General features: G+C 50.1%; 1 protein-coding gene across 2 annotated transcripts in view; it reads left to right on the forward strand.

Moving 5' to 3' along the window:
• The window catches only part of HID1 (HID1 domain containing), a 28,969-nt gene that overhangs the window by 515 nt on the left and 3,765 nt on the right, over positions 1-24,689 (forward strand). Inside the window, exons 2-15 of one of the 2 annotated variants that reach the window (XM_083805603.1) lie at positions 5,806-5,955; positions 8,314-8,484; positions 11,336-11,449; positions 14,116-14,222; positions 14,703-14,819; positions 15,347-15,569; positions 15,972-16,028; positions 16,125-16,265; positions 16,664-16,754; positions 17,388-17,539; positions 18,795-18,873; positions 19,522-19,686; positions 20,851-21,078; positions 21,558-21,664. In XM_083805603.1, coding sequence (XP_083661729.1) covers positions 5,806-5,955; positions 8,314-8,484; positions 11,336-11,449; positions 14,116-14,222; positions 14,703-14,819; positions 15,347-15,569; positions 15,972-16,028; positions 16,125-16,265; positions 16,664-16,754; positions 17,388-17,539; positions 18,795-18,873; positions 19,522-19,686; positions 20,851-21,078; positions 21,558-21,664 — 1,902 coding nt within the window. Of the gene's footprint in view, positions 1-5,805; positions 5,956-8,313; positions 8,485-11,335; positions 11,450-14,115; positions 14,223-14,702; positions 14,820-15,346; positions 15,570-15,971; positions 16,029-16,124; positions 16,266-16,663; positions 16,755-17,387; positions 17,540-18,794; positions 18,874-19,521; positions 19,687-20,850; positions 21,079-21,557; positions 21,692-24,689 lie in introns of both variants that reach the window. The other variant, XM_083805602.1, reaches the window with a different exon arrangement.

Genomic DNA, 24,689 nt, shown 5'->3' on the forward strand with positions numbered 1-24,689 from the left:
CACCGCCGTTGGGCTGTGGCGGTGCAGCCCTGTTGCAGATGATGCAGGGAGCAGATGGCGATCGGGGCGAGCTGCCCCCATCCGTCACCTCGCCTCTCCCCGGGGTGCGGAGGTGATGGGGGAAGCTGTGGGTGCCAGGTGGGCCGGCAGCGCGCTCACGGCACCCGTCGCTTCCCACACCGGGGAAGGGTGACGTGTGGCTGGAAGGTGCCTGCGGCGCGGTGCTGGCGACCTCCGACGTGTTGCGCCTTGCAATGCCTCCTATGTGTTATTTTTTTTTTCCCTCAAAATAATCGGTGGAGAATCTTGCCCTGTTCCTGGGTAAGAACTAATCGAAGGGGACGTTGGCCAACCGTGCTGCTAGGACAGATTTTTTTGCAGGAGAAGCAGTTTCCGTCTGTGAGCTGTGAAATAACGCTTTATTTCTGAAGGCTGAAGAGGTGTGAATTAAATGAACGGCAGCCAGGGCTATGTGTGGAGTGGGGTTGCCAGGAGGTGGAACAGATGTTGTGCACGTCCTGGAGCTAGTTTAGCTCTTGTCTTAAGTTGGGGTCCAGCAGCAGCATGCTGGCAGAGAAGCAGAAGGCTGTTTTTGTGTCTAAGGGGCAGAGGGATTTTGGTTTTTTGGGAAATCACGTCTTGGGTTCCCCTGGCCTACAACAGAGAATTGCTGTTCTGAGCTGCCTTTGGTGACGAGGCAATAATGGCAGCTGGGAAACCTTGAGAGATGATGGAAGAAATAGATGTGAGGGTGGGGAGTGAAGTCAGAAGAACGGGGTATGGGGACGAAGGGGTGAAGGGTAAGGGGAGGTAATCTGTGAAAACTCATGAGGCAAGGGCTAGGACTGGGAAACAAATTATAGAAAGTAAGGCTGTAAGAGTCTGTAAGAAATCAATCACGTTCGTACTCTCTAAAGCGGTGCTGGTTCTATCTGAATTGCTCAGGAATGGTTTTCAGGAACGTGTCCTTAAAAACACCTTCTGTTGTGGATGTTCCACAATATCCTCAGGCAGAAAGAGAAGTGGATGGATTAATGTTCAAAGGGATTCTTCCAAAGTCTCTTTTGGATGCCAAAACAGTTCAGAGTGCCTTCAGCTTTGGGCTGTCCTCCCTTCTCTGGGGAACATGCTTCTGAAGTGAGACTGGGGGTGGGAAATTCAAGCCCAGTTTCTCAGTGCCTGTGTTAGCTCAAGGTATCCTCTCTGTCTGCTGCTCACAAAGAAAATCCTGTATGAGGCAATCCTTCATGTTGCCAGCCAAGAGGAGAGCGCTCCCCTCCCCCAGTTTATTGACGTGTGCAAGGAAAGGAGGCTTGCTGGGGCCCTGAGCAAAAGGAAGGAGAAAAGGCTTCGTTCTTGACTGGATTCATTTCACAGCTTTGTGGTCTAGGTGAGACTGCCTGCCATGTGGAAAAAGGGTGGGGTATTGGCGCTCCCATATTTACATACCGCAGAAGGGCACTGGTGTTTGCTTGTGCAGGATGCATGACTGGACTCTCCTGGAGCCTTCCGAGCTTGCACCAGCAGCAGCCTCCGTGTAGCCTCCCAGTACACGCGTCTGGATTCAAAACCACGTTGCAATAACGTATGGAATCGAATCCCCGCTTCAAAGCCATTAGCTTAAAATACACTTTGCTTTTTCAGCAGCATGTCTTCTTCTTTGCAGCCTTCTCCTCTTACATTAGGTAGCTGGAGGAATAGATTTTCATCAAATCACTGGTAACGTGAAACCATGAGCTTAGTAATTCACTATGCAGGGTTTCCCAAGGCTTTGATGGAAGGAAGTGGTCCAGCAGAAAGCACTCACTGGCGAAAGTTCAGAGTTTGCACTGAAGGTAGTTTTATCTTAAAAATAAGTTGCTATAATCTCCAGGTTTTCATTAAGAGTGTTCCCATGTGAACATTAAAAATAGAAAAAAACTGTAAGTAGCATAATACTTCAATGCTCGTAGCACATGCGGAGCCCAAAACTTGAAAGTCAAACAAAGGATGGATGAAAATGAAACTGACTTCACTGATTTTTAACTCCCAAAGTGCCCATAAAAGCGCTGTCTGCTTCACAGGTGAAAAGAAGCATGGGCTGTCAGTATGACAGCTCGTTGGTGGCAGAGCACAGAACTGAAGCCGGGAGCCCCAGCTGCAGGGAAAACGTGCTTTCTTTCCTCAGTTAGCTGGAGATTAAATGGTTTCTGCAAGCAACCGACTGGAAGATAAGAAATTTTGATCTTGTGAACTAGCTTGTTAAATATAAATGCCAGCTGTGCCTCTGCTTTTAAAGAGGCAGGAAGGATCAAACACAAGGGACAAACTTTCCTCCTGTCGTTCTCACTGATGTGCAGATGCACTATTACAACGGGCTGTTAATGTGAGCCTGATTAAAAATACATCACACGGTCAGAGAGACACTGGCCTCTGAGTAGCCTATTTCTGAAAGTATTCAAATATCCAAGTCTCCCAGGCTGATCAAAAGCAAAGTTGTTGTCTTAAAACCAAAACTTTAGCTAACACTCCACGTAGCTGACTCTTCTCCTAGGCTTTCACTGCCAGACTTCCACAAATCCCATTTTCCAGTTTCCTTTGTAGCACTCTGTGGGAGCAGAGACCTGGCAAAAGACTCAGGTGGGGTTTCTCCTTGATTCTGTGCTGCTGACCGTAAAGATCCTCTTACAAAAAAATTCACTTTTGTTAAGAGAACTGCGTGGAGCTGCTGCTCTTGGCAGCAAGGATGTAGTCTTGCTACTTATTAACATTTTGAATAAACTTGTCCTCTGACTTTCCTTTTACGCAGGGGCTCACAAACGTGGTTAGAGGTGCTTGAATTGTCTGAAGCTAACCAGCTGGCCCTGCAGGGTTGCGTGATCTCCTCGAGCTCCATCAGGTGCTGCATGAATGGCTCCGTGGTCATTGCACTCTGTAATTCTGCCTCCTTTGGGGAGAAAGGAGCATGCTGCTGTTACTTATTAGCTGAATTTGTGCGGTACTGGCTGGAAAACCTTGCCAGCGGGGCCTGGTTCTGAGGAGGAAGCAAATACCTTGCCAGAGGGACTATAGGAAAAGCGGGAAGGGGTTGAATGAGAAAGTGAAGGTGATGCTGGCCTCAGGCTGAGGACAGTAACAAATGGGGGGAGGCTGTGCTTCGGGACCTTTTCCTGTTTGTAGGACGAGGTCAGCTCCACTCTGCTTTCATGTTTCCTGCCATGTATCCTGTTTGCCTAGGATTGCTTGGTCAGGTTTGTGTTTCTCTGCTCAGAAGCTGGCAAGGCGCTTGTAGCCCATGTGGCTTCCTTTTCTGATTCCTGCAGCGTGTGTGGATGGTGTTTCTAAGAACCTGAAACCCCGAGTTCATAACGATTGGGAAATAAAGTCTGGGGGTGTCCAGTAGGACTAATTCTGCCTTTGTGTGGCCAGCAAGCAAGTGGGAGGTCTCTGCAGGGGGGTGTAGGGGGCTTCAGGAACTTTCTTTGCTCTCCAGATGTGCCAGTTGTGCTGCCAGAGTGGACAGGAGGTGGTGATCCCCTGACTCCTGCCGCAGCAATGAAGTCTTCGTTCTCATCGTACTGCTGGTGCAGAGCAGATTGCGCGCAGTGTTGGAGGTGAATTTGGTTCTTTGTACGCCGCAGCTCCCTCGCCAAGAGAGGGCACATCTGTGCTGATCTGGCGGATGTGAAGTGGCCCCAGCTTGCGATATTGCTGATGAGGATTCAGCTCCTCGTGGAGCTCTTCGTGCTGAAGCACCGTGTGCGTAGCCAAGGCTGGCTGCGGCACTGGGATTTGTCACTGCAGCGTGTGCAGTACCAGCACCTGTAGCTAAATCTTGACATTTTGCAATGAAAATATCCGTGACTGGTGAACGGGACTGTTCTAGGTCTCTGTACTTCCCTTTTCTGCATGCTGGGCATAAGCTGTCGGGTGAGCTCAGCACGAGGAAATGGCTATTTAGGTCCCCAGAGATGCTGCGTGCGGAGTACAACCAGCTTAAAAACATCCAGTAGCGTTCTATGGAGGAGATGAATATTACGTGGATGAAGTAGCTCCGTGATGCCAGGCCGTTAATTAAAACGGGGGGGCTGCAGGGATGAGCGTGACTCAGTGCCGAGTCCCTGTCCCAGGATTGTACGCGGGATACCATCTGTTGGACGGGAAGCTGACTTGCTGCAGCTATGAAAAAGGAAAGAGATGGTGTTCTAGCATCATCTGCTTGCCAAGATGGCAGCCACGACTTTCCTGTGGCCGCAGCATCCAACGTTGCAGCTCGGGTAATTGCCGTGCTCCTCTACCTCCGTGTCATTTTAGTCGGAGGCTAAATCCGTCGTAGCTGCCGTGTAAAACCGCGGCTGTGTTCAACCTCCGAGGAGGCCGCAGGCTACGGGGAGGTAAAGGGATCTGTGTATGCTGGAGGGAAATGGCTTTCTCCTTCCCCTCCAGATGAGGGAGGAGCCGTTATTTATGCATGATCTCCAATTAGCAGCAATTGCTGCTCGCTGTTGGCAGGGGGAGTGGCCGTGGCAGGAGGCCAGGAGTGCATGTGGCAATTAGACGTGGGGTTGTGGTTTGGAAGGGGGGGAAGGAAGTGTAGGAGGTTTCCTGCATTACCTCGGTGGGTTTTCCAAATGCTTGGCTCCTTTTGAGGAGTGTGATCAGAGATCTGATTTGCAAAAGAGCTTTGCTCCCATGTAGGTGTTTCGTGCCCAGGTTGCGGCTCCCTTGCATGCTCGGGGAACGGGATTCCCCTGAAAGCCAGGCTGAAAGCACCTGGCTGTTCCTACAGATCCCCTCTGAGCTGCTGTCAGCTTGGATCCTTTGGAAAAATTGCTTTTCCCTTGAGAAAGGGTTTGGTGGGAATTTGCCTTGGTGGCCAGGTGATAAAACGAAGAGGGTTTCAGCACCGGAGCAGCGTTTAAGACGGTGCGGAACCACCTGTGGTTTCGTCTGGTTTTGTTTGGGGCTGGAGGGTGGCTTGGGCTGATTCCTCGCGTGCCTGGAAGGACCGGGACACTGACACGGCGCCCCAGGGCACCGCAGCTGGCGGAGGAGAGCTGCAGGGCAGCGACCTGCTGCACCAGTCTGGCGGCAGCCTGCCTGCGCCTCCTCTGCTTTCTGGCCTCCGGTGGTGGTGACACGTCACCTGCGAGTCCAGGCTGCGAGCTCAGGTCCTGTTGATTCTTCCCGTCCTGGCAGCAGGGGGGAAATGCAGCGCTTCTGTCTCAGAGCTGTGATGTCCCCCCCTGCATCACGTCTCGGCTGCGTTGAGCACAGCGCGGACCCGGACGAGCGTGCTGCCGGCTGCACGGAGCTGGGGAGCGGGCAGGGATTGTTTAACTTAAACACACGCTCGCGTTTCTGCCCCTTCCCCATCCGACGTGATAGACCCACCCACAGCGCTGACTGTCGCGGTTCGCAAGAGCCACTGCTTGCTTTGGAGCCCCTGCACGTCGCGGGCGGGAGCTGCCCCTCGTCCCAGATGAGGGCAGGGCGGGCGGCTGCAGGCCACCGTGCTTCAGCACACCTGGGGAAACACCTCTGGAAGCACTTCCATTTTCCTCTTCCGAGTTAAATCACGGATCCATTTCTGTCACGCTGCATGGTGTTAGTGTGTGTGTATTCATCCCACCCACGCAGCAGGACCCCGTGGCTCTGAAGGTGACAGGGCACATGACAGCAGCCTGGCCCATGCACCTGAGTAAAGAGCTTGTCACACCTGCCCTAGGTTGCAGATAAGCTGAGGCTTTGTATTTGTTGTGACTCCATGAAAGACCTCAATGGGCTGGTAGTTCTGCCTCTGTAACCCCGTCTGTCTCTCCACAGCCTGTGGAGGCAACGGATGATGCCTTCTGGGACCAGTTCTGGGCAGACACAGCCACCTCAGTGCAGGATGTCTTTGCCCTGGTGCCAGCTGCGGAGATCCGAGCGGTGAGAGAGGAATCACCTTCAAACCTGGCGACCCTCTGTTACAAGGTAAGGCTGGCATTGCCTTCTCCCTTGTGCTGTGCTGGCAGGGGGTGTCCCTGCATGGCTCCCCATGGCTCCCGAGCGGGGACAGGTACCATATTACCTCCTTGCACCCCGTGCTGTGCTTGCTTGTCCCTGTCTCCCCCGATGATAACTCTTAGCACTTCCTCTCTTGGTTTACCACAGACCACAGCCAGCATTTGCTCTGTGTGGAGCCTTCCCCCTCTTGTCCTCATCCCAAGTCTCACTCTGGCCTCATGAATCTTGCCTGCAATGTAAAGGGCTTCCCACCTAGGGCACTTCACACCAAGGCTGCATACGTTTGGTGAGGCTGAGGCATCTGACTGCTGTCCGCATCTAATCGCTCCTCGCCATGCATCGGTTTGGCTTCAAGCTCCTAGATCCCAGAAGGGTGTGGAGTTTGTCACTGTAAAACTCCCCTGGATGAGGTTGGGGGGAGATTTTAAGCCTTTTCTTCCTTCTGCTGTGACATCAGAACATCCCTCGCACTGTTTCTGGTGTTGCCATGCCCTTGCGTGGAGCACAAGGGACGTTGACTTGTTTCCTACCCTGCCAGGTTTGGCAAATTGTCAAGCTGGCTAGCAACAGCTGAGACTGCTCAGGGAACAGCCTTATGCTGCCTGGGAAAGTGCAGGTGTTAATGATGCTCTTGATTTGAGTCATGCAAAGAGCAGCCTTGAATTTGGCATGTTGGAAATGTTCTGAATGGCATTTTCCCACTTTAAAATGGTTGTTACCATCCTGGTTTTCTTTCCTGCTCTGCAAAATGTGAACGAGACCTCCTGAATCACACCGAAGGTGCCCTGGCCGGGTATCTTGCCTCAGACATACCTGTAGTGGATGCTCGAAGAAGAATACAAAAATGAGGGAAAATACAGTGATTCTTCCCTAGTGCTGTCTCCTAGCTTCTGGCAAGCAGCACATTGGGAATTGGTCAGTACAGCTATCCCCAGCCCTTCTCACGTAACTCCTTCGGCTCTGTGTCCTCTTTCCACAATTAAACAGGACTAAAATATGGGCTGTTCTTACTGGTAGCAGATGTGTTGGGGGACCTGGTCACTGCAGGGCTGTTCATTGAGGAACCCTCGATGTTGGGATGTCTGGGTCGGAGGAGTTTGCAGGCTCTTGCACGTTTTTGTGAGGCTGAAGGCCACAAGCCGTGCCAGGTGTGGTGCGATGCTGGACTTAGCACGACAGCATGGCTGAAACGTCACTTGCAGCCGTGGCTGGAGACTCAGCTTATGTCCCCACAGAACAGAGTATAAATGTGGCTGGAAAAATATTTACACCCCCTCACAGAGCTGTGCGTGGATGGGCTGAGACTGCACGAGCGGCATTTAAACGCCCATTAAGGCAGCGACGCGAGCTAGCAGTGACCCAGACAGTCTGCTGTGGAAAGAAGTGGGGACACCTGACCCCGTGAATTAGAAAGCTGCACAGTGAATCCTTGGTAAATGTTGCTGCTTTCGTTCCCCTCTCCTTCCCGTTGGGATCAGGGCTAAGAGGAAGGGTGCAGGTGCTGGGGGAAGGAGCTGCCTTTTTATTTTTGGGGGTAAAAGTCCTGCCGCTGCCTGCTGGGGCTGTGGTTGCTGCCTTGCAAGAGCCACATCCCTGTCCTGGAAAACCCAGTGTGATCCTCCCCATTGGTGGGGTCAGCAGCGATCAGACAGACTGCGAAGGTTCAGCCCAGCCTCTCTTTCCAGAGCATCAGTCCTATCCACAGGCTGAGCGGGGGAAACCTGGGCCACCGCCCTCCTGCGCGGCGGTGCAGAAGTGAAGCGGGCCTCGACAGCCTCTGCTGGAGGCTGTACCGTGCACGTAGCCACGGGCAGCAGCTTGGCTCCCACCTCTTGAGTCAGGAGAGGTGCCCGCTGTAATCCCAGCGGCTCGTACAGGTCTGCCAGGCCGTGTGTTTCTGCGCAGCCTTCCCCCAGCAGCGCCTCTCGCCATGCAGCGTGGAGCCGCTGCCTTGGCTCTGGCCTGAGCTGTGCGCGTGGTGGGGCCGATTGATCTCATCTGCTCTCTGAGGTCTGGGGAGTCCTGGGGCGGTGCTGGGAGCAGCCCAGTGGTGCTGTGGCTTTCTGCCCGCACTACGTGGGTTACTCCTGGCACGTAAGGTCTCTTGCAGTGGGACAGAAGAAATTGAAGGAGGTCTGGTTAAGACCATTAAGCCCATTTCTGCAGGCGGTTTCAGACAGCAATGCAGATGTATCACTGAACTCAGGGAAGATGGGCTCCAAACAGTGCCTGTAACTATGTGAGGGTGTCACCAGCAGGACAGGGCTTTGCAGCTCCTGCTCACGTCCCGGCTAATGCTACCTGCCTTGTTTTTGTTTCCCTCAGGCCGTGGAGAAGCTGGTGCAGGGAGCAGAGAGCGGCTGCCACACAGAGAAGGAGAGACAAATCGTCTTGAACTGTTGCCGGCTCCTCACCCGCATCCTGCCTTACATCTTTGAGGACCCAGACTGGAGAGGTTTCTTCTGGTCAACTGTCCCTGGGGCTGGCAGAGGAGGGGTCTGTCTCTTGGCACTTATTTTTCTTTCTGGAGGGTGAGGGGGAGGTTGCGGCGAGGAGACCCTCCTTGCAGCTGGGGGCAGCTGCAGCGCAGTCATTTCTGTTTGGTCAGGAACCAGGTGGCATCTTCTGAGTAGCTCCCTTTCTTTGATTCTTGGTGCTCTTCCTCTCACCCTCAACTGCTCTGCTTAGCACGGGTTGCTGTGTCATCTCAATATTTCACTTGGGAGTGTATCTGTAGAAACAGAGAGCTGGTACGTGAGAGAGAGCTTCTCCAGCATGAGGTATGCATTGAAATGAATGCGAGAGCAGTACTGAAGGCTGTAGGACTTTATTAAAACTGAGATGAGCTTATTGCATTAACTACAGTGGATTTAAGAATAGAGTCGAGCTGAAATAGGTTTCACTGCTTTTAGTGATTCTACTGATTTCACAATGTCACATTTAAAGCAAATAGTGCTAGAGAAGCTCTCAGCATCGTGGTTCAATATCCTGCTTGTGACAGTTTTAACCAGCTGCTGGGTGAAGCCCACAACTAAGCAAGAGCAATTAAAGAATTAGGTACTGTTTGTGGCCCTGTCAGTGACAGGTGTAGCTTTAGGGCAGTCTCTGAACTTCCCTACATTTCTCTGTTTGCAGACTGGGCACAGTTTTGTTCCTCTGCACAGAAAAGCACTAAAAATGCTCTAGGATCTTTTGCAAATAGTGTTGAAAACACAGCTGGGTTAGGCCAGGAATACTATTCACCTGCTCTCTCCCTTAGCAGCTGCTGTTTTGTGCACGGAGAGTGCTCTCCTGGAAATTCTGAATCTGCAGGTCAGCGTGACTGTGCCGAAGAGCCTACTTTCCCCTGAACATTCTGTGTTCTGCAGCGTTTTGGGGGAGGGTTGGAAGGGATTGGCAGTGCTTGGTACAGTACGAACCTAACCTTGCGCTCTCTCCACCTGCCACCTCTAATCTCTTTTGCCTGAGGCCACTTCAAGGGGAAAAGGAAGCCGTTGCTAGCAGCTCTGCTATGTGACCTGTGTGACTGGGGGGGTGGCTGTCCGCCCCTTGATCCCTGCAGGGGCTGAGCGTGCTGGAGAAGCTTAACAGTGGAGCTGCTGAGCCCTGCTCCTTTGGGGAAGGAACGTGCGAGGTGCCAGGTGCCCTGATCCAGCCGCTGTTACAACTGTTCTTCCACCTTGTTCAGCAGCTGGAGGAGAGTTTCTCAGCCTCAGAGCGGTGGGGCCACCCCAAGGAAATCCAGCCCAGCCCACCTGTGCTGTGCTGAGGAGCTCTTCCCATGCGTCGTGCCTGCTGAATGCTCGGGGAGCTGCTGTGGTTCATCGGTCCATCATTCATTCAGAACAGCTGCAAGGCTGGCTGAGCGCCTGCCAGGGGATGAGAAATAAAGCCCTCAGACCCCGGGGAAGGTGGGGGTCACGTCTAATCTAGGAGCAACTGTTTTGCTGTCTGAAGGCTGATTTCTCCCTTGGAACTGAAGAGGAGGATAATGTGCCTGGACCATTATCTCTGTGATTATCTTCTGCCCGACTCATGATGCGGTGATGGGTGGCAGAGCTCCTGGAGCATGGGTCCCTCCCTCCTGTAAAGGTCAAGGGAACCTGTGGGAGGATGCAGTCGCTGAAGCAGGGGTGTTGGGATTAGACAGGGGCTGTTAGGGTTATGTTCTTGTGTTTAGGAAGAGGATGGGTGACGGTTTTTGAAAAACACAGCAATCTTTCAAGAGATCTGTGGAGGACTGGGTGCGTTCCCTACACTGCACAGATCTAGTGGCTTGTTGCATGTCTCCCGTTTTGGATGTGGTACCCGGAGCCTGCAGGGACTTCTTCTGGCAGTCGAAGCTATATTTAGCAAAGATCATTCTTGAAAAAGAAGTCCCCATGGACCCTAGTGCTTTTCCTTTCATCATCCTTCCTGAACAGAAGCATCTTTCCTGCCTGACAGCTTCATCCCTCCTCTCTGGGCTTCTCACATCCGGGATCTGTTTGACGGTGGCAGTCGCTGCGACAGATGTCAGAGCCATGCAGGCTCTTATCCCCGACGGCTGCCTGCTGGGATTTAAGAGCCACGTGTCACACGCAGGCTGGCAGAAGCCTGCCCGAGACAGATAAGCTCCTGCCATTCCTGCCCCCTGCCTTGCCCCCCAGCACCAGTGCGTGGTGGGGAAGCCTCCCATCCAGGATGCTCTTTGACAGGCAGGATCTGGCAAGGTTTCCCAGGGCAACAGCTGCAGAGGAGTAGCCAGGCATGATTCGAGTGATTGCTTTGAATGCTGGAGATGGCAAAATCCCCTCTGCTGTTAGGGGCAAAATGCCCCTCTGCAGGCCGAGGCCGCCCCTTGCTGAGCACGCTACACACCGCCTCTCCCTCTTCTGTTACCTCCAGTTCTTGGCAGCCCATGCAGGACTTTTAGAGGTTTTACACCTGTTATCACTGGTGCCTGGCTTCTTCCTATTGCTGACCGTGTGAATCACCTTCCTCGTTTCCTTTGTGACTGTAAAACCCTCTTTTCTGTAAGTGGATCCTTTTCCTTTTGCCCTCAGTAAGCCAAGCATCTCCACATGGCAGCGTCCAGTGCTACTCTTCTGATTTCCCAACATCTCTGGGCCTGCTCAGTTTGGTCTCATTAAAGACCTTGTTCCTATTTAGTCACCACTTTCCAGGGTAAATTTTTTGCCTCTCCTGGGTGGGTTTTGTGTGCTTCTCCCTCATGTCCCTTTGTAACTTCTTGCCTCCCTGCACCTTCATGGGGAGTTTGTCTTCTCTTGCTGTGTTACAATAGTGTTACTGTGTGCTCTTTGCTAACCCCGTGCTGACAGTACTCTTCCACAATTCTCACTTTCAGGGAGATGACGATGATGAAAATGCCCGGCCGCTGGCTGAATCATTGCTCCTTGCTGTTGCAGACCTGCTCTTCTGTCCTGATTTCACTGTGCAAAGCCACCGGAGGAGCACGGTGGTGAGTTGAATCACGAAATTACCTCCATAGAGGAAGATTAATTGCATGGTGGGGGGCACATTGGCAGACCTCAGCAGCTTCCTTGCTGACTTGTAGGCAGGAAAACGTGGAGTCCCTGAGCTTGAACACACGCTGCATTACAAAACACTGATCAGTGTTTTGGGTTCACTCTGTGGTGTTTGTGTCCTCAAAAATGGATGTTCTAGGACTGGTGGGTGAGTCTCAGTTGAAGAGGCCGTTGCTTACCCCTGCACTACAGCTTGCCTGTCAGGAAGATGTGGTCGTGCTGGCAAACAGCTGCTCTTCTGTTGCTCCCAGCAGAGCAGAGACCTTTAGCACCTTGCTCCATTCACTGGCAATTTGGCGCAGTCCAGGGCAGGAAGTTGCTGTTTGCCTGACTCCAGGTGCTGTGATGTGAATGAGTCTGTGGTCTCTGTTGTGTCTTTCCACCTTCTCTCCCTCTGTGTTGCATAACAAAGACAAATGTGTTCTGATACTTACGGAGACTGTCTTTACTTCAGAGGAGTTCCCTGAAGCAGGGATCTCCTACCAGGTGTATTAAGGATGTATTCTTGCACTTCTCCCACCCGCCAACCCAAGGACCTCGCCAACCCAAGGCTTTCTGGTGTTTATTGTAGGTATAGACTATAACCAAAAGTGGGCAGCCCTCCTTTTTGGTATTGCTGTGAAGTAAAGTTAATAATAATAAAAACACACCATGATCAACTAATGTGTATTTGACTGCGAAATTCCCCAACAGACCTGAATACTATCTAGTTTGCTCAAAATTTCTGAGTGGTAGAAACAGTTTCTTTAATGAAGCTTCTTAAAAAAGTTAAATAAATCTAATTAGACAATGGGATCATGAATGCTTTGTGTTACTTGCTGTTAGCCGCCACTGCAGTCTTTGCCTAGCTGTTTTCCCTCTCTGGATTGGGTTTGACCTGTGCTCTTGTGTCTGGCTGCAGGTTAAGAGGAGAGAGGTGAGTACAACCACCTCACGCTCATGGCAGAACAGCATGTGGCCCCAGAGGGTTGTGGCTGGTAGTTGCTGAAGGAGAACTGAGTAAAGAGGAAGAGTAAGTGGTGGGAGGGAATTGACAAAGGAGACCTGGGAGAGACCCGTGGTCTTTTTACAGTTTGTTTTTCTATTGAAGTCGGCTTTGGCATTATTGCTGGTAACTGGGGATCCCTCTGTCATGCACAGTGCCTGCATCTGTGTGTTTATCACTTATCTACAAAGGCTGAGTTCTCTGAAGACACAAGCATCTGCTATTTTAGACCTGGGAAACTACCGTAATGATGGCTAGTAATGTGCTGTCTCCTCCTAGTGTTCCTGCTTAGTCACACATGGTAGAAACAGGTGTGTGGATGCAATTGCATTTCTTTCCATGAAACCTGTGCGTGGCAGATGTTAAAGATTTGGTTGTGAAGGAGATTTCGGGCACTCCAGTCTCAGAAAGAGTTGTTCTGAGTAGCTGGATGAGACACCTGGCAGCAGGTAAGCTCTGTCCTGTCTGCATAAAGTGAGTAGGAAGGCAGGAAAAACCTGGACTGTGGAGGAAGCTGCAGTTGCCTCTGTGTCTGCAGTAACTGCTGTCGACATGCTGATTTTGTGGGAGTTGTGATTGAGGTGGTGAGTGCATCTTGGTTGTCCTGAAGCCCTGCTGTCCTGAGATCAGTGCCGTTATGGGAGGGAGGGAAGGAAGTTACGCAGTGGGAACCCAGAGCAATTAAAGACTTCCCTCTGATGTGCTTTCCCCGATTGCAGGAAGGGGAAAAAATAGAATTTGCTTAATTAAACCCAAGAAAAGAGACAGCCAAAGTGTGCCAAGTGCACTTGATGTGAATATATTCATCTGGGCCCTTGCTCCCTGTTGTTTCTGGAGGGTCAGCATGTGGCGCTCAGTGCCTTCTTGTCTCAGCAAAGCTGCTTCAACCCTGACTCAACTGACTGCAACAAAGGAGAAGGGCAGGCTGCTATGGTTCATCTCCTCAGGTTGCAAAGCAGGAGTTCGGGAGTCATGCCAGGAGCTGTCAAGGGGGTGGGAGGGCTCTGACTGGGAGAGTCACCTTCTTGCTTTGCCCTCTGAAAAGCAAGTCACAGCAGTATGTGCTTTTAGTACAAATTAGGGGTAATTTGCTGCTTCTCTTGCCTTTAATGCACAGCCATTGCAGGCCACTGTTATGTGTGTAAAATCAATTTGATGGGCTCTGAGATAGTGTGGAGGTGTCGAGCGGGAACTGGCCCCCCATGTGGTGCTCTCGGTCTGGAGAGAAAAAAGGAAAAAGCCTGACCTGGGCTGTGTTTCATGAGATGCAGAGGAAAGGAGAGGAGATGGTGATGCATCCCATATGAGAACATAACATATCCGGGATCTTTTGGTGGTGGGTGACCGTTCCCAGTGGAGGTGGCGAGCACTGCGCCGTGGCATGCTGGAGGAAGGGCCTCATTCTGCGTGATACCCAGTGCCTGTTGAAGATGAGAGGTTCTCTCTCAGGGATGCTGCCTGGGTGGGGCTGGTATTTACAGCCTGGAGTGTCTGGATGCCTCTCAGCTGGTTTCTTTGCTACTGTTAAAGATCGGAGCTGAGCTGCCTTGGATTCCAGAAGCACTGTCAACTCTTGCATGAGCTTGTGCTCTGACCTCCTGTCTCTCTACACAGGACACAGCAGAAGATATCCACTCCATTGACAGCTGTGAGTACATCTGGGAGGCAGGAGTGGGCTTTGCTCACTCTCCACAGCCTAACTACATCCATGACTTGAATAGGTAAGGGAGTCTGCAAAGGGAGAAATGGAGAGAAGCTGGGCTCAGGAGAGGGGGTCTGAGGGAGATGGGCTCACTCTACTTGCCTCTTGGGATGTCTGTGACTTTCCCAGGGCCTTTGTCCCTTTCTCAGCCAACATGTCTGTCGGCAAAGAAGAAATCCAGCTGTCCATTTGAAGAGCTTTTTGTAATGTGATATGGGAGATGGAGTGTCTGCAACAGGAACTGGCAAAACACTGCTTTGAAATGGCTGAGGAGCTCTGTATCTTTTTTTTCCCCGAAAAGTTCTGCTGAGCTTTGTGCCAGTGCTTATGAATGAAATGTTGCTTATGAAATGAAATGGTCTCAGCTTTCTGTGGGAAGGACTTTCTAGATGGGACTGAGCTTTTCTTATGTGTTGTTGTGGTAAGTGTTTGTGCCTTTTGTACCCAGTCCCTGCTCCTGAACGGCTCCAGGACTTGGCCTCTTCTTCCCTTCTTTCAGGACAGAGCTGCTTAAACTGCTGCTGACCTGTTTCTCAGAGGCCATGTATCTGCCTCCCTCTTCAGACAGCAGCAACACCAACCCCTGGGTGCAGTTCTTCTGCTCTACGGAGAACAGGTGAGGGTGCGAGACTGCGTGCTAGAGGGAGAAATACCTTCAGGTTTTTCCCAGGGAGCATGTTGGTAATGGGGAGTGCTGTAGATCCCTGCTGCAGATCCTGTTCCCTGGTGGGGATGGTGGTGTGGCACTGCAGAGTGGTTGGTGGTGGCAGGTGACTGCTGCCCTCTAGTGACATTCTCTCCTCTGGGACTTCGGCTCCTCAGGTGACAGCTGCCCACCGGGGCAGCACAATTAAGTCTTTCCGGAGTCTGGACAGGATTCCTCTGGGAGGCCACACTCTGGGAGGTCTTTTTGACCTCCCCTTCCTTCTCAGCTGTAGTCCAGGAGACCAGCTGGGAGGTGGAGTGTCAGCTCTTGTCTCTGGGCTGCTCAGTCATGGGCCACTGTCATAGAGTTAGGTGGGTTAGAGAAGATGCTAGTGTTTTGTCATGATCCCAAAATCTTGGGGAGAAGTGCTTGTCTCTCCCCAGGCAGCACCATTTGCTTCCTGCTTCTGCCTTCTGAGAATGTTTTCTCCTGCCCAGACATGCACTCCCCCTCTTCACCTCGCTCCTGAACGTCGTCTGTGCCTACGACCCGGTGGGTTACGGGATCCCTTACAACCACCTGCTTTTCTCTGACTACCGCGAGCCCCTCGTAGAGGAGGCCGCCCAGGTGCTGATTGTCACTTTGGACTATGACAGCTCCACCAGTTCAAGTCCCACCGTGGATGGCACGACCACTGGCACAGCCATGGATGATGTGGATGTGAGTGACACTGGGATCTGTATTTGCTGGTCTCCTGAACTCCCTGTGGTCCTCTTATACCAGCTTGCCCTGTGCGTAGGGCTGACCTGTAGGGCCCAGCAACACTCCTTTGCAGTCTGCTGTCTCTGGCCCAGTTCTTCTTCCTTTCCTGTAGGACACTAAGCAGCCATAGATAACCAAACCACCAGGTTTTGGTCAGTGACTTGGATCAGGAGCATGTAAGTGAGAAGCTCCTGACTTTACTGATCCCCCAGGTGCTCTGTCTTGTAGTATTTAAAATTGGATCATTCAGAGAGGAAAGCTGAAATGAGAGACATTAGCGCCCGGAGCCAGTGGTTACACTTGACTTCCTGAGTAAATCCTGTTGCCAGTAAGCATTTCACTCATTGTCTTTGAACGCAGCCTCCAGGACCAGACAACCTGTTTGTGAATTACCTCTCAAGAATACACCGAGAGGAGGTAATGTGCTCCTGTCCTGAACTACTTCTTGCCTGATTTCTTGTTGATCGCGCTAGCCCTGAACCCACCACAGTCTCTTTCCTGGTCTGTCAGCAGGATTTCCAGTTCATCCTGAAAGGAGTGGCCCGCTTGTTATCAAACCCGCTGGTCCAGACCTACCTGCCAAACTCTGCCAAGAAGATCCAATTCCATCAGGAACTCCTCGTCCTATTCTGGAAACTCTGTGACTTCAACAAGGTGTGGATCTGCTTCTTGTTGAGCTTTGCCCCTTCCTGTTTGCCTGCTGCCCAGAACCTGGTGTGGCTCAGGTTAGACAGAGCTGTGAAGGGCTGTGAGCTGTGACTCTGTGCTGCTCCTGTCAGCAGCACTGCTCCCAGCTGGGTGGGCTGGGACTGCTCTGGCCCAGGGAGAGCCTGTGAGAGGGGCTTTAGCTCCTAGAGGTCAGTGCTTGAGGCAAGTACAGGAGCAGGTATTAAAATAACTATAAATAATGCTGGGGATAAAGTGCCAATGCTTATACCAGTCTTCTTGATATTCTTGAGAGATTAGTTAGCTTGAGGCTACCTAGCCTGAGTCCTGTAGATGGTGGAAATAAAATAAATATCTTTATGATTGTCTGCAATCTCTCCTTCTAGAAATTCCTCTTCTTTGTGCTGAAGAGCAGTGATGTTCTGGACATCCTTGTCCCAATCTTGTATTTTCTCAACGATGCCAGAGCAGACCAATGTAAGTGGGTTGTTTTCAATACTTGGGATGGTCTGTGCTTAGCAGTTGAGTGTTTTTAAGATGCTTCTTCCTTACCACTAAGATGTAATAGCAGCTTGAGTCTATGTCCCTAGTCTTCTGCAGTCGTGAAGTGGTTCCGTTACCTGGGTCTTGATGTTTGTAACAGTCTAGAAGGCCATGGTTTATACCACAGAATGGGGAGGGGAGATCCTTAGCACTTGCTAACTCGTTTTGAGTCCTTATGCCAAAAGCCATCCCCTTGATTTCATGAAGTGGGAGAAGTGAGCAATCTGGTCTTGCTTTGGGTATAAATTGGGTAAAACTCCATTGCTGGATAGTGGGAAGAAGTCAGATCTTTCCTACTAGGGTAATGGATTTACATAAAGAACATAAAGAAAAGCATAGTTCACCTGAGACTTAGTGTTGTAGTGGCCCCACAGGGGCTTGAGACAGACACTGGTATTCACAATGGGAGGAACTCTGTGTGGGGTGTCCCTTATCAGCATACTCTGGTCTCTGCAGTTTCTCTTTGAGTCCCATTGTGTTTCTCCTCTGTCCTTGCTGCCCTCCTGTTTTCAGCAGTCCGTTGGTCTCATTGTGATGTTTTACGTTTGTTGTTGTCTTCCTCTGCAGCACGAGTGGGCTTGATGCACATCGGGGTATTTATCCTCCTGCTTCTCAGTGGGGAGCGTAACTTTGGGGTTCGACTGAACAAGCCGTATTCTGTACGAGTGCCTATGGACATCCCTGTCTTCACAGGGACTCATGCGGATCTGCTCATCATAGTGAGTATAGCTCCAGCAGTCCTTTTCTGTCTCTCCTAACTCCTGCTTCATACCTCCACAAATTACAGGAGGAGGAAGCAGAACGATTTACTGATCTTTCTTAGACTGTCAGCCCACTGAATAGCTAAAAATCTGTGGGATGTATCCAAGGACTGGTGGGATCTTTTTCCTTTGTTAACCTGAGGCGATGTGTCTGGCAGGGGGCATACATCATGCAGATGATCCCAAAGAAGACAAATCTGGGATGGAGCTGGATTAGTGTCTAAAGGACTCTGGGCCTGGCACAATGGGGTGGGTGGATGATCTCTAACAGACTTAGAGGCAGGAGATCTGACTGTGTTGCTGGCTCTGTCCCAAGTAACCAGAGTTGTTTGTCAGAAGGCCGACAACGGTATTACGAAGCTCAACCCCACAGGTTTAGGTTGCTGCAAGATTTCATTCATGCCTCAGTCTGTAGTGATGAGGGCCACAATACTGCCTGCAAACAGCTGTACGTTTCGCAGTACCAGCCTTTTGTAGTACTCTCGTGGCATGTTAGTGCTCATTTGTCAGGGAAGAATTTCTCAGCAGCGTCTGATTAAACCTCCAAAAGGAGATTCCCATTAGAGGGAGTACAAAGAAGTCTGCTCACCAAAACTGTTCTTGATGCTGTGTGTTTTGTTATTATATTTCAATACTTTTATTACAGATTATCTCTGTATTTTCATTATGCTGCATGCTCTACAAGCATGCCTGCTGGAGGTGGGAAGGCCAAGACTGAAAATGTCTGAACTGGTTGTGGGGCGTTTGAAAATGTCCACGTCTGAGGGTGTAGTTAAGAAATGTAGGCCAAACATTTGAGTTGGAAGTTTGCGCTAAAATCAAACGTGAGATCATTAGCTCCTTGGCATTTCAAGCAGCTGTCATTAGGGTTAGAGACAAAACTCCATTGGAGGTGAAGACAGTTCTTACTTCCTGGTTGCTTATTTTTGTCTCGGCCTGGCTGTGCATTTTGGAGCAGCTCACAGTCAGTTTCTGTTTGCAGAGCCATAATCACATCCCCAAAAGATTCCTTGTAAATGAAAGCTTGCGCTCCCGGAGCACAAGTCTGCAGTGAGAGCAGCCTTCCCCACCTGTGTAATTGTGGAGTATGCAGGGCCCTGCCTAGGAAGGAATGGTGTCAGGTAGCGATTAGTGTGGGGGTGGCACTGGTTTTGGTTGAGAGGGTGCTTTCAGTAAGGTACTACCTTGCTCAAGAACCCTTTCCTTGCCGTAGGTCTTTCACAAGATCATAACCAGCGGGCATCAGCGTCTGCAGCCTCTCTTTGACTGCCTGCTCACCATCGTTGTGAACGGTAAGCCCTGTGTGAAACAACCACCCACAGAGGGGGCAGCTGCTCTTGCTGCCTCTCCCTGCATTCCTACCTGTGCCAGTTAACCTCTACCAGTGTCAGTGACTGCTGCTGGAAACTGTCCCTTTCTATTCTGTGCTAGAGATGCTTGCTGCAGATCTGACCTGTCTGCGGGTTTATTGCCTGGGCTTGGTCAGATTAGGCAGAGAGAGCGACAGCAGGGTTCCTGGATCCCCTCTTGGGTGGCAGAAGGGCATTTGCCAGACCGCCTGGTGAGGGTGGCAGCAGTGCTATTCCTCTCCAGCAGGGAGTGCCACCTCCCCATGGTGGCATTGGCTACCCTTGGGCTTAGCAGATGTCCAGGCAGCTCCAGTTGTGCAGGCTTTTCAGAAGGCACGGGAGATACGGTGTTACTAATGTAAAATCACACAAGATACTCTGAAAGCAGAAACACCTCCTTTTGCTAGGCCATATCTACATTTAGCTTCTCTTATTTTTAGAAAGATTTCTGCAGAGTCCTGTTGGGCTCAGCTATTCCATGAGGCTTTCCCAGAAGCGCAGGGTGAGGAGATGGTAGAAGTGACATTATTAGTGGTGTGTTTATGTGGCTCCTTTGTTCTACCTCCAGTTTTAATTGTTTGCCTTTTATAGTGTCTCCATACCTGAAGTCTCTCTCCATGGTGGCTGCTAACAAGTTACTGCATCTTCTAGAGGCTTTCTCCACCACCTGGTTTTTGTTCTCTGCTGTCCAGAACCACCACCTTGTTTTCTTCTTGCTGGAAGTTTTCAACAACATAATTCAGTACCAATTTGATGGTAAGAAACTGCTGTATTTAGTGGGTTTGTGCTAGTTTAGAGGAAGTCCAAATTCATGATGGAAGGGAAGAAGTGTAGAAGCCAGCTACATGGAGACTCGTCTAGCTTTGAGAAGTTGGGTTAGTAGGTAGCCAGTGTTGGGTACTGATCCAGATGGGCTGGACTGGAGCACACTGAAGGGCTGCTATTTGTCAGCATAACCTCAGCCTCCTACAGACCAGAAGTTGAGATGGATAGAGGGGAAGAAGGGAAAGGGAGTGCTTAAGGCTTAAGTTGTAACTGGCTGAATGCTGCTGTAAAACTGCCCACATTGCTCAGGAAAGTGAGGGAACAAAATGATTTCCATCTCTTTAAATGTTTAAATATGCCTCTCAATTCTGCTCTGATAGGGCTGTGGAGTTGGAGACCAAAAAGCCCCATTCAGACAAAGTTCTAGCACTTGCTATCTTTCCAGGAAATCCCTTACCCTTTCCCTCCTAAAAACATGACAATTGCTTACCTCTAGGAAATGAGAGTGAGGTCCCTTAGCCTTCTGGGAGCTCTTACTTCTCCCTGCTCAAAAATTAACATTTTGCTTTAAAACCACAAGTCAAGAGTGGTCTTTCTGCTTACCTAATGGAAAACTAGCAAGCGGTGGATGACAGATCCTACAACAGCCTTTGTGGGTGTGATTTATATTTTATGTTAGATGACGGTTTCATTCTGTTTCCTGCTACCTTAGAGATGGTAGGAATTCTGGTCTTTTGGCTTTCCTGTTGTAAGCCTGTTTCTCCTCAAGTGGAATGCCCCTGACTTGCTTCGTGTGTTTTTTGTTGAAGATGGAGAAATGTTGAATCTTGACTAAAAAACTTTTCTTCCAAAACAGATGGTAATATATGGCTTAAAATGTCCCATTATTTCTCACTTGTTTGAACGTCAATGTCTAAGCCAATTCTTGTCAACCTTCCCCCCTGGGAAGGGTTTCACTGATTTTCCTTACTGCTTTGTGATGGATAAAAGAGTACAGAACTCTGCTCTTTCTTCCTTGTGCCATTGCTTTTAACGGGTGGGAGCATGGTTTTCTGAGCTTGCAGGGACTCCACGATCATGCTTCACGTTTCCAGTGAGCTAGACTGTATTGGCAGAGTCTTCCTTCTCTACTTATTTTGTTGCTGTGATTCCCAGGGAACTCAAATTTGGTCTATGCTGTTATCCGCAAGCGGAACGTGTTTCACCAGCTGGCCAACTTACCCACGGACTCGCAGTCCATCCAGAAAGGTCTGCAGCGCAAGAAGAAAACTCCTGAGCCCATTTCTCGCACCAACTCCCAGGATGGAGCCTCCATGGAGGGGTCGCGTCCTGCTGCCCCTGCTGAACCAGGGACGCTGAAGACAAGTTTGGTGGCTACTCCAGGTCAGCTTTAGTTTATCTTTGTAACAGGAGAGCAGTTTGTTTTCACTGTGAGGTACAGTGTGGACTCACCCTTTCACTGGGTGTGGGAGAGATTAAGAGTTTACGTCTGTGAATGACTTACTGCCTTTCAGTCTCAGCTTCAGATCAGTTTGCCCAAGCTGTGAGCAGGTCAAAGTAAAGTGCAGTCTCAGACCTAGTGTCTACATGACCTTTTGTCTCAATCTTGACTTCTCGCCTCAGTTTAACTACATCCATGTGAACTCTGTGTCTGCGTTGCAAGAAGGAGCATTTTCCAGAGACAAATGAATCCCTTTAGGGTGATGAGATCAAAGCTAGATCTCACTGCTCCTGTTGAAAGGCGAGCGTTTCAGATGTCAGCAGATGCTTAGAGTGTCTGTACTTGGTAGGGCAGAGAAGAACACCCTGCTTTTAAGCATAGCTAATCCACTGCTTCTGAGCTTTTTGTGTTTTGAACACAGGGATTGACAAGCTCACAGAGAAGTCGCAGGTATCAGAGGATGGGACCATGCGTTCACTGGAGCCTGAGTCTTCACAACCTCCACCAGAGGGTAACCTGCCCTCAGCTGTGAGTGATGGGGAGCCCTGGAGCGGGGTAAGGCCAGGCATCGGTGTGTAGGGAAGATCTAGAGCTTGTTGTGAAACAGACTAAAATGTGGGACTTCAGGTGGAGAGGTCTGGTTGGGCCCTCTGAAGAAAGGCATCGCATGAGAAGCAATATGCGTAGTGCTGCTAATGAGCTGTGCTGCAAAACACCATTATTCAGAAGTACTGTTGCATCATCTTGGTTGTTCCATGTTCGTGCTAGTGACACACGAGCTAGGACACTAGAGGAGCTTTCTCTAACTTGAAGCTGCTGATGGAGCAGTAAGTATGTAAATGCAAAGGGATGCATTCCTGATTCAGCAGAGGCTTTCAGCTCAGGTTCTGACTGCAGCTTCTTTTCTGTCTCTGTCCTTTCTGGAATGGAGAGCTCTACCAGCATCCTCTGGCTTGCTGCTGTTGTGAAAAATGTGCTTCCATGAGGACTTTGAGACGCTGCCTTCAGAGTGGCAGTTGTTCAGCAACATAGATGAGACAGAGGCTTTGCGGTTTGTGAGTCAAGGCTGCACTGCTCTTTTAGGCTCTGGTGGCGGTGTCAGCCTTCTGGCATCTACTGACTTTCCCCATCAAGAGCTATAAAATGGCTGCCTTCCAATTTCAGTGGAGCAGTAGTCTTCTGTTGCTCGCCATTAACTCCTCAGATAGTGACCTTTCCAGTCTGGTTTCAAAAACCTCCAGGCTGCCTTGTAGGAAGCATCTTAGGAAGGCTGCCCTGTACATTGTGTGCTTCTTCAGCAAGGCCACATTTATACACCTCGTGCTGCCTTGTGTTCTACGTAAACGTTTACTGTCCCCTGAGCCATCTGAATGCAGTGAGAACACTGCATCCATCCACACAAGGACACATGGCTGCCCCGTGGTGAAAGGCATAACTCTCTTCCATTTTTTTCTATGAGTTTTCTGTGGAACTGCTTAATTCTTGACCAGCTCTCACCAGGTGTAGAGCCAACTGGGCAGGAAGTAATGAGTTGAGGTGAGGTGATGTATTTTACCGTGGGCTTCTATGGACTGTGGAGGTGCTACAAGAATCTTTAGGTCTGTTTTTCTCTTGACATGCTTTTGGCTGTGACAATGCTGCAGAATCAAGATGCAAGTGGGAGACATTTGCAAGGGCATCTCAATCTAGCAGAGCAGGCTGGAGACTCCTGTATTTTACCCTTACACTCTGAACCTCTCCGTTGCTTCTGCTTGTGTGTGTGCGCATGTGGGTCTTTAGTCTTGGACAGACAGCTGCCCGTTAGTTGCTCTACCTGGCTGCAGCAGTGCTGTCTGCATGGCTGAACATTTGGCATGGGGCCAGAAGGCAGACAGGTGAAGGGCAGTAAAGCACCGGGTGTGGGATTTGCTACGGTGATAATCATCGCTGCAATTGCATTGTGCTTTAGGTCGCATGCACCAGTCTCCAGGGGTTGTGGTGTTTCAGGCTGTCTGAACATTGTCTTCTTTCTGGGCTCCATCCTGATTCTGACCTATCGAGTTAAGATAAACTAAGAAGAGACACGGGATAAATTTTAGGATCCCCCACCCTTACGAGTGATTTAAGTTCTTTCCATCATCTGTTGCAATGTTCTTCCCTTATCAGCCATAAACATTTCAAAAGTGTCTCATGAAACGTTTAACACCCCTCACATTTCAATGTAATTCCATCTCGCCTCTCCTAAATATGTCAGCTGGCTGCCAGCCCTTGGATAACAGCTGAAAAGGGGGCAAGGGCTGTGGGAGACAGAGAAGGAAAGAGGAAGAGGGTAAGGTCATCTGAAGGAGATCAAAGGGTTTTGTTTTTATGAATTCTATATTTAGAAGCTTGATGGGGACAGGGCACTGAAGCTGAAATGTAAGGCTGTAACTGCCAACATTGCAAACAATATTGCTGCTTAGGCTTTGAATAAACTGGAATGAACAGTGTTCCTGAATAGAGTAGGATCAGTTTTACCCTTCTTGGCCTTCCCTGGTGCCAGGTGTAGTCACGGTCAGCAGGAAGTCTTTAAGCACACAATTATGTTGTCATTCAGTGAGAACTTTTAGAAGAAGGGTTTTCTTCCTCTGGCAGCCTGTGAAGCGGAATCATGGGTCACTAGATCTGTGTCCAGCAGCTGGTTTGAGCTGTTCCCTGGTCACAGAAGGACTGGTAAAGCACCGTTAGCTTCCAGAGGATTGCAGCACAGCTCTGCCCCAAACCTGCTGTTTCTGGCTGCGAAGATGACGTGTGAACGAGTCTGTGCAGTGACGTCCCTTTGACGTTAAATGTAGAGGTGCAAAATGGCGGTTGGAAGGAAGTACTGTTCCTATTCGTGTCACAAAGAAGTCAGCTCTAGACTGCAGTAATGAATGGTCAGGGTGCCTTGCAGAAGGAAATAGCCTCTTCACGTTTGTCTTGATAGTGATCTTAAAGGGTTTTCCTTCTGTCCCACCCATGAATACTGGGAGGTTTCTTTGGCTGACCTTGAAAAATCAGGGTGATTGTGATGTCTCCAGAGTGATGGAGAGGAAAAGAAGAATAAAAGATTTCTGGGTCTTGAACTTCTGGCCAGAGCTTTTCAGAAGTCACTAATGACAGCGTTCCTGTTTGGGGCATGAGTTTATTGTTCCTTAAGAGGGGCTGGTTAGGAGTTGCAAGAGCTCACCCCTGGAAAAATGTTCTTTGAGATGTACCAGGATGGGCACCAAAAAGCCCAGAGATACGCATTATATTATATTAGGTCTGAAAAGCTTTGGCCTTTATCTGCTTAATCTCTGTACTGGAAGAAGGAACCATGCCTGAACTGCCTTTCACCTGTACCATTTAATTCACCCACTGTTCCAGCAGAGTGTCAGCAGTGGTGACTGGAGTTGTAACCTTGCCATGGGGTCCCACACCTTAACCCCATCAAATATTGCCACTCACTGGGTTGAAGCAAATGGTTTTGGTGAATGAAGAGCTGCTGGGTTTGAGCTGTTCTAGGGACAGGCTGAACTGTCTTGCCCAGCTCTGGAAAAGCTTGGGAGAAATT

The sequence above is a fragment of the Anser anser genome, assembly GCF_964211835.1.
Source record: "Anser anser genome assembly, chromosome: 19".
In the NCBI taxonomy this organism is placed as follows: domain Eukaryota; kingdom Metazoa; phylum Chordata; class Aves; order Anseriformes; family Anatidae; genus Anser; species Anser anser.